Raw genomic sequence first — 12,355 nt, forward strand, 5'->3', positions numbered from 1 at the left:
CTCTAGGTGGACAAAATCACATGCCACGTGACAGGCTTCGTTGAGGTTGTATGCAAAATTTCAAGTATATAAATACATATAAAACTATGTCACATGTTAAAATGTATAATTTTCCTCAACTATTGTAAAAATGTATGCTGCTATTTTCTCGTTGATTCCCTGGTTACCATAAGTCTACTGTAAAATATTTACGCTAAAACCAGCCAAATCCTTTGGACTGACATGCACCATCATTGAACTCGATGTGGCCCATTTATAAAGCAGCTTTATGCAAAATAAAATTCTATAGGTAAGTTAATTTTTGAGATATCATACGGACAGATAAACACATATATACGAAATATTGTTAGCACTTTGAGTGGAAGGCTTCAATAAAGATTATGCCACAAGAGCTAAGAGATTTATTGAATTTTAGCGATCCATTATATGGATTGTAGAGGTTCTTAGATAATATTATAGACACATATTTGGGTTTATTTTTGTCACATGATAAGAAACAATTAAAAAAGTAATATAAAAGTATATTTAATCAGTTTTATAATAAAATATTGCTTCAAACGAAACATTTGTTCAGAGGCATTTTATTTAAATTAAGGAGTTCATCAAACAGTCTTATTTACATCAAATTTATTTACAGTGAATATACTTGACCTACAAAAAATTTTCTTATTTATGCTGTGATTTTCTATTTAGAGAACCTCTAAAAACGTTACTATTGATACAGTTTATGCAACCTGTAAAGGCAGGGAAATCAATTAATTTTGTGATTAAAATTTATTTGCATCGAAAGAGTTGGATTTTTCTGTTATTAGCAGAGAATTAACTTCTGTTTTAGCAAAGTTATGATTTTTCAATTACTTAGGATGAGTTAATTTATATCAGTAAAATTTAAACATGTTTTTTTCACCAATACAAAAAAGTAATAGAAATCTTTTTTAATTTAAACATTACTGTTTATATTTAGTAGGCACATTTTAATCTTTATATAAAGTTAAATTATAATGAATTATTAACTTTATTGATCGTTTTATGGAAGAAATACACTACTTTTATTAAATCAAATATTTAATAAAACAGCCAATTTTCTAAGGTAATTTTAGGATGATTGCACGAAACCTGGTTACTTTACTGAATAATTCGTGTACTTCACGAAATGTCTTCGCCAACTTCTCGATCAATATTATCTCATGAATTTAGAGTAACAACTCAAAGTAGGATGTCAGGGAAACGTATCTATTTGTTGTCAATAAATACAATTTTGAGGAAATTCTTTTTTGTTATTTTACTGTTATTTTGTCAAACTGATTTGGAGTTACCACAACTTCATTTCTAAGCAAGTATAAGCTTTTGCTTATGCCATGTCCCAATTTTTTCGTTTATAGATCAATTGTATAGATATAACAGTTTTACAATAAATACTAAAAAGTGATTACTCCAGAAGTATAAAAAAACTAAACTCTAGGACTTCATCTCTATGCTTGATGAGAGAAGGAAACAGAGTATAGAGACGGCGAGTTAAATGAAAAGATTTTAATATGATTTGCTATTGAAGAAGCTATTTATACGAAGGATAACTTGTCATTATCACTAAAAATATAAGTAAGCAATAACATCTTAAACCATACTTTTAACGGCAAAGTAATTTGGAAATATATGTGTATGTGTAGCCAAAGTAAGTTTTACAATAACTCTTCTTGTATAATCATTCATTGGGTTTACTTTTACGAATTAAATAAATACATTCTATGTCATTCCTCTTAACGCATCTTCTATATATTCACTTACAGGTCACTTCATCAAATATATTCATCGTATACTTTTAATATTAAGATACTTTTTTTGTAATAAATCTTCTTGTATAATCATTCATTGGGTTTACCGTGACGAATTAAATAAATACATTTTATGTCATTCCTCTTAATGCTTCTTCTAGGTATTCACTTACAGTTCACTTCATCAAATATATTCATCATGTACTTTTAATATTAAGATCCTTTTGTTTTTCAAATTAAAAGCGTCGGTATTATAATATTCATTCAAAGAAAACAGTAATTTATATGTGAACTAAATATTTAAAGTCCAGATTTTAGCAATTTTCCTTACTTTTATAGCTATATTAATTAATAGTATAATTCTGCTGAAATTATACATTTTACTTCACCTCTCATACTTTTTTTATTATAACGAGATGCTATACACTTCTTAATTATATAGACCCACTATTCCCCTACTTGAGCCATATCAAAGAGCACTGAGTGGTTTTAAGTCATAACCCCGCCTCCACAATAATGAGATTTTTAATTTGTTTTCCTTTGAGGATATTTAGCAAACTGCCAATAGAAAACGGTAGTGCCATGAAGGCAAGTGATACATTAAGTGCTTAAAAAATTAAAGACAGCAGTAAAGCTCAATAATTTAAAGTTATTTCAATATTTAAATCTCTAACAGTAATCTGAATCCGAGATATTTTAATAACTTGAACTGTCGAATATTTTTTACTTATCCAGTCAACATTGCGTGTAATGATAAAGGCGAGCTCTTAAATTATATGTCAGTAAAATAAGGTTGAATGCATATCTGTATAATACATGTTGTTTTATTTAAAGTGTCTCAAAACATTTATGAGAGAATAAATGTACTTAAAATACAGAAGTAATAGTGTTTTGCTACGAAGAAGTTCTTGACAACAGTTAAAAAATAGTTTATTGAATATCTAAGTACAGAATATGCCAAATTCTGAGGTTTGGAATTCATTCCGACATTTTTATAATGTAGGAATCCACAACTTATATAGTTTTAAAAGCCTTTATAAAACAAGAACTTTGCTGAAAAATAAACTTGACAGTATATTTTCATTTAATTGTGTATTTTTACACTGTACGAAATTTCAAAACAAATCCGAAACTATACATTTTGGTACATTTTGTACTCAAACATTAATTTAATGTGTTTTAAACTTTACTGAAGAGCTAATTTAGTGGTAAGTCTATTTAATGTGCTAATTACGATCGTCCCTTTTCACACAATCAATTTTAAACATCTTACATGATAATCACTGTGCATTAAAGTGATTTTTTTAGACAAGCAGTTAATTGCACAGCTAGTATTAAGATTTCAAGGAATTAGCTGTACTGAGCATTAACGACTGCATAATGTTATTGTCATCCATTTAGACTTCTACGTCTGGTAGTGGTGTTTTACGATCTACGCTACCCTCCATCCATTCCGGCAATATTTATCGGCAGGGGTACATTACAGCTGAAACACTTGACCACTTCCCCTCTTTTCTTTGTGTTCGATTTGAGTTGGGGTGATGTGGTCGACTTGCCAGGGGAGGAGGTAAGCATTGAACCCCGCTATAAATCTCGGTGGCCTGAGACATCTTTATTCACTGTTCAATAAGATATAATTCTCCTTCTATGTCATTTCTATTGAAATGGAGTTTTCAAGATATCACTAATTCACCGAATATTAAACAGTTTGTAGTTAATTTGTGTGTAGTTTAAATTTGAAAGGGTTCAAATTATTATGTTTATTACATCTAATAGATATGCATTACAAACACAGTTTAGTGAAACGAAAGTCACGCCTATACTTACTTATGTTAGTATTTCATTGAACAAAGGCACAATCATACTCCATAAGTTCGCTTGTGTGAAGTTGTGATCTGTAAAACGTCATAATCTTGTATATTCTTGATATCATAGACGCCTTAGTTGTTCATATTCGTAACATACAAGAGATCGCAATGTTGCATATGTCATGAGCTCCCAGTATCGCAATGTTTTATATGCCATGAGCTCCCAGTATCACAATGTTACATATGCCATGAGTTCCCAGTATCGCAATGTTGCATATGCCATGAGCTCCTAGTATCGCAATGTTGTATATGCCATGAGCTCCAATGAGTGTCGCAATGTTGTATATGCCATGAGCTCCCAGTATCGCAATGTTGTATGTGCTATGAGCTCCCAGTATCGCAATGTTGTATGTGCCATGAGCTCCCAGTATCGCAATGTTGTATATGCCATGAGCTCCAATAAATGTCGCAATGTTGTATATGCCATGAGCTCCCAGTATCGCAATGTTGTATGTGCCATGAGCTCCCAGTATCGCAATGTTGTATATGCCATGAGCTCCCAGTGTGGCAATGTTGCCATGAGCTCCCAGTATCGCAATGTTGTATATGCCATGAGCTCCTAGTATCGCAATGTTACACATGCCATGAGCTCCCATGAGTGTCGCAATGTTGTATATGCCATGAGCTCCCAGTATCGCAATGTTGTATGTGCCATGAGCTCCCAGTATCGCAATGTTGTATATGCCATGAGCTCCCAGTGTGGCAATGTTACACATGCCATGAGCTCCCATGAGTATCGCAATGTTGTATATGCCATGAGCTCCCAGTATCGCAATGTTACACATGCCATATGCTCCCATGAGTGTCGCAATGTTTTTATATGCCATGAGCTCCCAGTATCGCAACGTTACATATGCCATGAGTTCCCAGTATCGCAATGTTGCATATGCCATGAGCTCCCAGTATCGCAATGTTGTATATGCCATGAGCTCCAATGAGTGTCGCAATGTTGTATATTCCATGAGCTCCCAGTATCGCAATGTTGTATGTGCCATGAGCTCCCAGTATCGCAATGTTGTATGTGCCATGAGCTCCCAGTATCGCAATGTTGTATATGCTATGAGCTCCAATGAAATGTCGCAATGTTGTATATGCCATGAGCTCCCAGTATCGCAATGTTGTATGTGCCATGAGCTCCCAGTATCGCAATGTTGTATATGCCATGAGCTCCCAGTGTGGCAATGTTACACATGCCATGAGCTCCCATGAGTATCGCAATGTTGTATATGCCATGATCTCCCAGTATCGCAATGTTACACATGCCATGAGCTCCCATGAGTGTCGCAATGTTGTATATGCCATGAGCTCCCAGTATCGCAATGTTGTATGTGCCATGAGCTCCCAGTATCGCAATGTTGTATATGCCATGAGCTCCCAGTGTGGCAATGTTACACATGCCATGAGCTCCCATGAGTATCGCAATGTTGTATATGCCATGAGCTCCCAGTATCGCAATGTTACACATGCCATGAGCTCCCATGAGTGTCGCAATGTTGTATATGCCATGAGCTCCCAGTATCGCAATGTTGCTTAAACCATAAAATTCTAATATGAAGACTTTTCATATCCCTTCAAGTCTTAAATTTCGTAATTTTGTATATATCCAAAATATCAAATTTTGCATATTAATAGAAATCCCAAATGTCTAGATAATTTTTTAAGTGTTACTAGTAATGATACAGTATCAGTATTAATGAGTATAATGTGATACATTTATCATTTCCCCTGCAGTATAATGAAATAATATATACTAAACTCATATTTATATGTGTTATTTATTATATATTTATATGTAATTATATTATATATATTTTATATATATATATATATATATATATATATATATATATATATATATAATGCAAGTAAGACAAGTAGAGAACGTTACAACAGAGAAAATTTGAAGAGGGATCCCAATAAACAAGAGGGGATTTTCTCAACATGACCGGAACCAGTACGAGGATGCAGTTCGATGTAGTCCCCAAGGAATACGACCCGAGATACTGTACCACAGAGTCCTTCCCCTAAACATCACTCAGTGAAATATTTTCCTTGACACAGATTTCCTTGCAGAGAGACCTTTCATCACTGATATGATCAAAAATGGCATTATAATTTATCAGATATCGATGTATCACTGAAATATTTAATTCATTAAAATTACTTCTGTGTATTTCAATGCCTAATCATAATGTGTACTGTATAGTGTGATTATATATTGTGAAACAAATTTTAACTAGTGGCTTTAAATGTATGTATGTATACATTTATGTATATATAATAAATATAAAAAGTATACACATTAATCTTGTTTAGCAACAGTTATAACATTAACTGTTTTGCTATAAATTATGTAAATTTTCTTTTTACGTGACATACCTTGTGGAAATCTTGTATATAAATAAGATTATATTTTAAAATAGAAATATATATTTAAATTAAATACACAGTTCTTGTTTAAAATTTTGCAACGTACGAAGTATTTTTTAATAATAACAGCATATGCAAATATTACCGGCAGAGGTTTAAATATTAAAAAGAGTCGATGCTCTTAAATCTGAAAATTCACAGATTACCGCACATAATCTGGATAAACATAACTGAGTATTACATATGAGCATTAGAGAGTATTTGGACAGCAACATCAGATGTGAAATATTTCTCTTACACTGCATTAATTACGTTTCGAGCCTAGAGGTCGTGATGTTATTACTCACGTACCCTATCTCTCATATACACTGTTCTTCAGGCTATGTACGTTTTAGGGATCTTTTCTGAAAAAGTGCTGAGCTTGGCCATTGCTTCTTGGTAATATAACTCAATATGTAAATAAATTTTTAAAATGCCACGGACTTCGACAAGACAATTTAATTTTCAATTTTAAATTATTTTCTGTACTACTTATTGTTTAATGTTTTCGACAAACACGTAATATGGAACTTCTACTAAAGTAGTCCTTTACAGAAAATTATCACAAAAGGAAAACAAGGTGGAATATTTTCGAAACAATGCCTGATATATATTATTCACTATATTATTCTTTTCTCATATGTATACTACAAGCAAACTGATTTGTTCCAGATTCTCCAACAATAACCAAAGAAAATGTAAAAAAGAGGACCGTCGTTACATACAGAGCGGGACGCTTGAAGCCAAAGTACACTCCACTACACCAGCTTTACAACTGCTGTATTAAACTGTTTATTGCTCGTCCATCTTTATAAAGTCCATAAGTATGTCCGATAAACTGCTGGCTGAGATATCTTTCTACATCCGAGTTGTACTGATTGTAGTGAGGTTCATAATATCGTTGTTAAATAACCATTTTTATTATTAAGAGATATGTACAAAATGAGTAAACATTACTTATCTTAAGTAATTCATACATTCTGCATTACATGTATTATCATAAAATGTATCCTGTTTTAAATTTACATTCTATCTTTAGCTTGTGTTTACAAAAAAACATTGGATTTAAATTTTATGGCATTACAAAATAAAAGTGTGTTATTTTTGAAATAATATCATAAAAGGGCAGGAATTTTAAAAGGAGTATGGACACATTTTAAATCTAGAACATATTTTATCGTATTCTTGAGATGTGGGGATCATATCTTTTCTTCAGCATCTTTCGTTCCTTGCCGTTACATAAAAAACCAGTGATCTTTGTTTCTTATTTTTTATCGGTTGAGAATTTCTTCACTTAGTAAAAAAAGTTTTATATAAAAAAAAATTTAACTCAGAAGTCTTAATGGAGCACTGTTCACCATTTTTAGTATTTACCATTTGAGTCATAGAACATAACTAGCGAATTTTGTTGGTTTGACCTAATACTAACTAAGGATTCAATAATAAGGATTCAAATTACACTGACTCTGACCTAGATTAGAAAGTAAATGAAACCAAATCTGAGTGATTCCTTGCCAAAGGGTAGAACTTCCGCGCAAAATTTTCACAAGCAAAATGACACAATAAATTCACAGCTATTATTAAAATTTAATTTTTATGCCCTATCAACAGCACCATATTGGTGTATGAGAATCAACCTTAGACAGTCCGTCAGGATAGCGTATGTTGCCGTTTAGGAATGTGTACATGAAGAGAACATTAGCAATATTTCTCATAAGGCTTACTGTTTCATGTGGAGTTTTGAAAAAATGGATTTCTTGTCAAATAATGAAAAGATACATCGAGGTAAAGACATCCAAAAAGTAAACGCACGAGCTGAAAGAACCTTCTTTGCGTAGCCTTCGTTCTATCTTCCGTCGCCTTAAAGCAAAACAACAATTCGTTATTGAAAGGACTGTTCAATCAAACTAAAGAATGGTGTCTTCAGTGATGCAGGATTATAATTTCCCTTGCAACAACAACTAATTTCCTATTCAAAACTTTGCATCAATATGAGCAGTGAAAACTAGATTAGGCTCGAAGTATACATTTAAGTCCTTAAATACCTGAAGTATTTTGAATAATCAGAAAATTCCCTAGCAGATGTGTAATTAGAAAGGTCTATGGCAGTAACTGCTCTATTCTAATGTTATATGTTTTTGAGGGAACAATTGACTAGCAGCACAGGCCGATTTACGAGATTTTAAGCTTCTACTAAAGTAAGGATCTATATGAATGATTTTCATGTGTATTCGCATGTACATCTGAGGTACTTTATAAAAAAATCCGGGGTATTTAAAGTCAATAGCTTCTTAAATTAGCATAGTAATATTTTTCAGTATTAGGAAAGCACTTGAATGTCTCCGTTAGATCGATTTATCAATTTGCGAATACTATTAAGCTAATAGCTCCAGCAATAAAAATCACAATCAATATTTCACACACACACACACACACACACAGTATATATATATAATTATGTATGTATATATATATATACATATATATATATATATATATTTCAAACTTTTATTTATCAGAACTAAATCTAATCAGTGTTCATGTTCTAAGACACATTTCCCACCACACATTCAAAATTATACGTCACAAGATAGGGGCTAAAATTTGAAAATTTGTTATTTAACCCATTCTACTTCTCTTTTAAAAATGGGGAGTAGAGTATTTTGGTAAAGGTGAAGTATGGTGAAGGCTGCACAATAATATTACAATCCGTTTGGAGTATTTCCAGGTGTATGAATACCTAATTTACACGTTTTACAATAAAACTCCAGCTTATAGAAGTAAAATTAAACAGCAGGGAAACAAATATTATCAACAATATAAAACACAATAAATTCTGTAACCACTTTTTTATTAATTATACTACATACCTCAGTTTTTTTCAAAAACGTGTTATTAAATCTCTTATCGGTTTTGTTTTAACTTACAACTATTTCTAGTTTACACTGAAAAAAATAAACCTCAGTAGCGGTCTCAACTAATTCTGCAAACCTAGTATCATTAATAAATTTTAATGGAGGTAACTGACAAGTGTTACATTATGAAAAATTAATACATTACAAAACTTTAAAAATGAGACAAAATGAGTCTTTTATCGGTTAAAAAACAATTGCAATAGTAGCAAATTAGGGTTGCTGTTATGTAGAATTAAGGAAAAGCTGCAGATCGAATCAGAGGAAGAGTGCAGCCTGAAAAAACTTGTGCAACAGACAGGAAGATTATCTAATTATGCTGAAATACAGAGAGTAATAAGTAGATACGTAATTCTTAAAAAGAATACCGAAATAATGTAATGTGTTTGCAATAACAATTTTAAAATTCTCAACAAGTTCACTACTTGAATGAAAAAAAAAAATATTCTTCAAAACAACAAGATGAAGATGGTGCAACATAGTATCTGGATATATATTAACATAAACAATATATATTATGTTATAAAACTGAATCAAGTTATTTATTTCAAGCATGAGGGATATAAAAATCAATTTATAAGTTGGTTTTTTTTCCTATAGGAGTAAATTTAACAATTGGGAAACATATTTTGTAAACAATAAAAAACACTAAGATTTACTTATTTTTATGTATTATAATTAATACTAAATCATCAGTGCAGAATATACTACTTCATTCTCATCTGTACATTTTTGAAACTTGTAACTGAAATTTTTGGTTTATATTGGAAATAACCAACCTTCGTAGTGGTTTCCACCCGCTAGTTACAGTAGACATAGTATTTTTCAGTTTTTATTTATTTATTTATTTATTTATTTCCTTCCAACGGTCAAAAACCAATTTACATTTATTAACTTATAATATATGATTAAAACATACTTAAACAGAAGGGCCAAACCAAACATGCAACTGGACTCTAAATCAGATCTAGGCATAGTTAAACGTATAAATAATGTAATAAGAAAGTATAAATTATATTAAAAATCAGTGAAAAGTATATAATAAATTAGTAATAATATTAACTTAATACACTACTGTAAGGTGTGATACAATATGGAGAAACAAACAGACAAAATAATAACAATGCAAAATAAACTATACAAATAAACAACAGCAATGAAAGATAAACTTTAAATGAATAACAGGAGTAAAAAAAATATTAACTTTAATAACTGATAGTGGTAATAAAACACTGAAAAAATACAAAATATTTAACTTAAGTGCATGCACATTACTGTCTTAAGACCTGACATATGAATAAATAAAGAGATAAATAATAACAGTGCAAATAAAACTATATAAAGTAAACAACAATGGGGAAAATACTGTAAATAATTAACAAGAGCAAAATATATATAGAAACAATAACAGAGTAACACAACAAGAATAATGGGAGAAAAGTTATCAGACGATATGCAAGTCATGACAGGCTAGTCTCAACTCTCTCCTGAAGGCATCACAGCTCATACCAAAGAAGTCCAGATGTCTGGGGAGGTTGTTTTGCCAGGCGTTGAAGACGTGGAAAAGCACTGTGGAACATGTACTGTGTGGTGTTAGTGCCGCCCTTGCAAACAGCTGGGGGGTGACCGAAGATGACGTGATGCCCGGAAGTCCAGCAATTCGAGCAGATCAGGTGCATCAATGACAGAGCAGATCAACTTCTTTAAGAAAAGCAGATCATGAACTATACGTCTTGAATGGAGAGGTTCCAAGTTAAACTGAACTCGAAGGTCATCAATCGGCACATTACGGTACTCAAAGCCCAGCCGCAGCCCAATCAAACGAATGAAGCGGTTCTGTATGTGCTCAAGCCTATCAATGTGACCAACAAGGTAAGGGTTCCAGACAGTAGAAGAATATTCAAGTATGGGTCGAACAAGGTGGACGTAGAGGATGTTCAGAGCTCGGACAGAAAAAATATCACGACTGGTCCTAATAACAAAATAGAGTGCTGCATTAGCCTTTTTGGAAATGTGATTGACATGCTCATGACAACTTAGGTCGGAAGCAAGTATGACACCCCAGATCCTTTATTTTAGAACAACGTGCCAGGGGTTTGATTATTAAGGTTATAATGATAAAGAATAGGAGTATCTAACCTAGAGAATGTCACAATAGAGCACTTGGAAATGTTCAGAAGCATATCATTAACGTCGCACCATTCTGCAAGCAAATCAATACTCTCCTGTAGGGACACACAATCCTCCACAGATGCAATTTCTTTGAAAATTTTAGCGTCATCAGGAAAAAGTAGAACATTTGAAACCCACACATTGAACCAGATCATTAATGAAGATTGTGAACAACACTGGCCCCAGTAGGGAACCCTGAGGTACACCAGAAACAGCTGGGAAAGGTTGGGATAGTGAGCCCGCCACTCGCACCTGAAGAAAACGGTCCCGTAGATAACATCCAGCCAACTCAAGAGCGCCCCACCGACACCAACAGCTCTGAGCTTAGCAACAAGGTAGTTGTGACTAACTCGATCAAATGCTTTCGAGAAATCTGTGTAGATGGCATCAACTTGGTGTGAGTTAGAAAACGCTTTGAGGATACTATTTTGAAAAGATAGGAGGTTTGAAGTGGTCGAACGCCCTTTGACAAAAACCATGTTGTTCAATGTTGATAACATTCTTGAGGCTGAACATCAATCTTCGAAGGACGAGCGATTCAAAGACCTTAGCCAAGGTTGACTGGATAATTATAGGGCGATAGTTTCTTAATATCAGAAGGAGATCCAGAATTTAAAATAGGTGTTATATATCCAATCTTTAAATTAGTAGGAAAGATGCCAGCAGCCATAAGAGCGTTAAAATAAACTGTGATATGAGGCGATATTACACCGCAGCAATGCCTCAGGATCATAGGAGAGATATCATCGGGGCCAGCACCCTTGTTTGTGCCGAGCGACTTCAACTCAGCCTCCACTTCTTCACAGGTGAATTGACATGAAAATATAGAAGTTGTTGCTTTAAAGGTTGTACACTGGTGGATTTTGTGACGAGGGCCTGTAGACCGAGGAAAAGAACTTTGCGAACAAATCACAGATACCCTGCGGGTTGTCCGCAGATTCATCATCAAGCTGCATTTTTTGAGGGAAGAGACGGTACCCTCTTAGAAGATTTTATATGATTCCAGAAGGCACGAATGTTTCCTTGAATAGACGAGTCAACAGTGCGGATGTATGTCGAGTAGCATTCTCTCGCCAGTCTTTTGCAGGTAGCACGAGCACCACAGAACTGAAGATAAGTCCGATCATCAAGACTCTGTTTGAAGCGCCTATGTAAAGTCTTCTTTTTGATTATCATTCTGTTTGAGATCGGGAGAAAACCAAACAGGGAAGCGCTTGATTCC

At 33.2% G+C, this 12,355-nt stretch overlaps 1 protein-coding gene across 1 annotated transcript; it reads right to left on the reverse strand.

The window, feature by feature from the left end:
* Nucleotides 1-10,554: 10,554 nt before the first annotated feature.
* On the reverse strand, nucleotides 10,555-11,612 carry LOC124358191. The gene is made up of 2 exons (XM_046810482.1): nucleotides 11,101-11,612; nucleotides 10,555-10,933 (listed from the first exon to the last, which is right to left on the reverse strand). The coding sequence occupies exons 1-2, from the start codon at nucleotides 11,610-11,612 to the stop codon at nucleotides 10,555-10,557; spliced, it is 891 nt and encodes a 296-aa protein (XP_046666438.1).
* Between the last annotated feature and the right edge of the window lie 743 nt (nucleotides 11,613-12,355).

Source organism: Homalodisca vitripennis, chromosome 3, assembly GCF_021130785.1.
Source record: "Homalodisca vitripennis isolate AUS2020 chromosome 3, UT_GWSS_2.1, whole genome shotgun sequence".
In the NCBI taxonomy this organism is placed as follows: domain Eukaryota; kingdom Metazoa; phylum Arthropoda; class Insecta; order Hemiptera; family Cicadellidae; genus Homalodisca; species Homalodisca vitripennis.

What these genes read in the sequence shown, in the direction of transcription:
- LOC124358191 (XM_046810482.1), bottom strand. Translation starts at nt 11,612, where the DNA reads ATGGTTTTTGTCAAAGGGCGTTCGACCACTTCAAACCTCCTATCTTTT. An exon ending in TCTATTGTGACATTCTCTAG is followed by an intron (nt 10,934 to 11,100) that starts GTTAGATACTCC and finishes TTTTGTTATTAG; the next exon opens with GACCAGTCGTGATATTTTTT.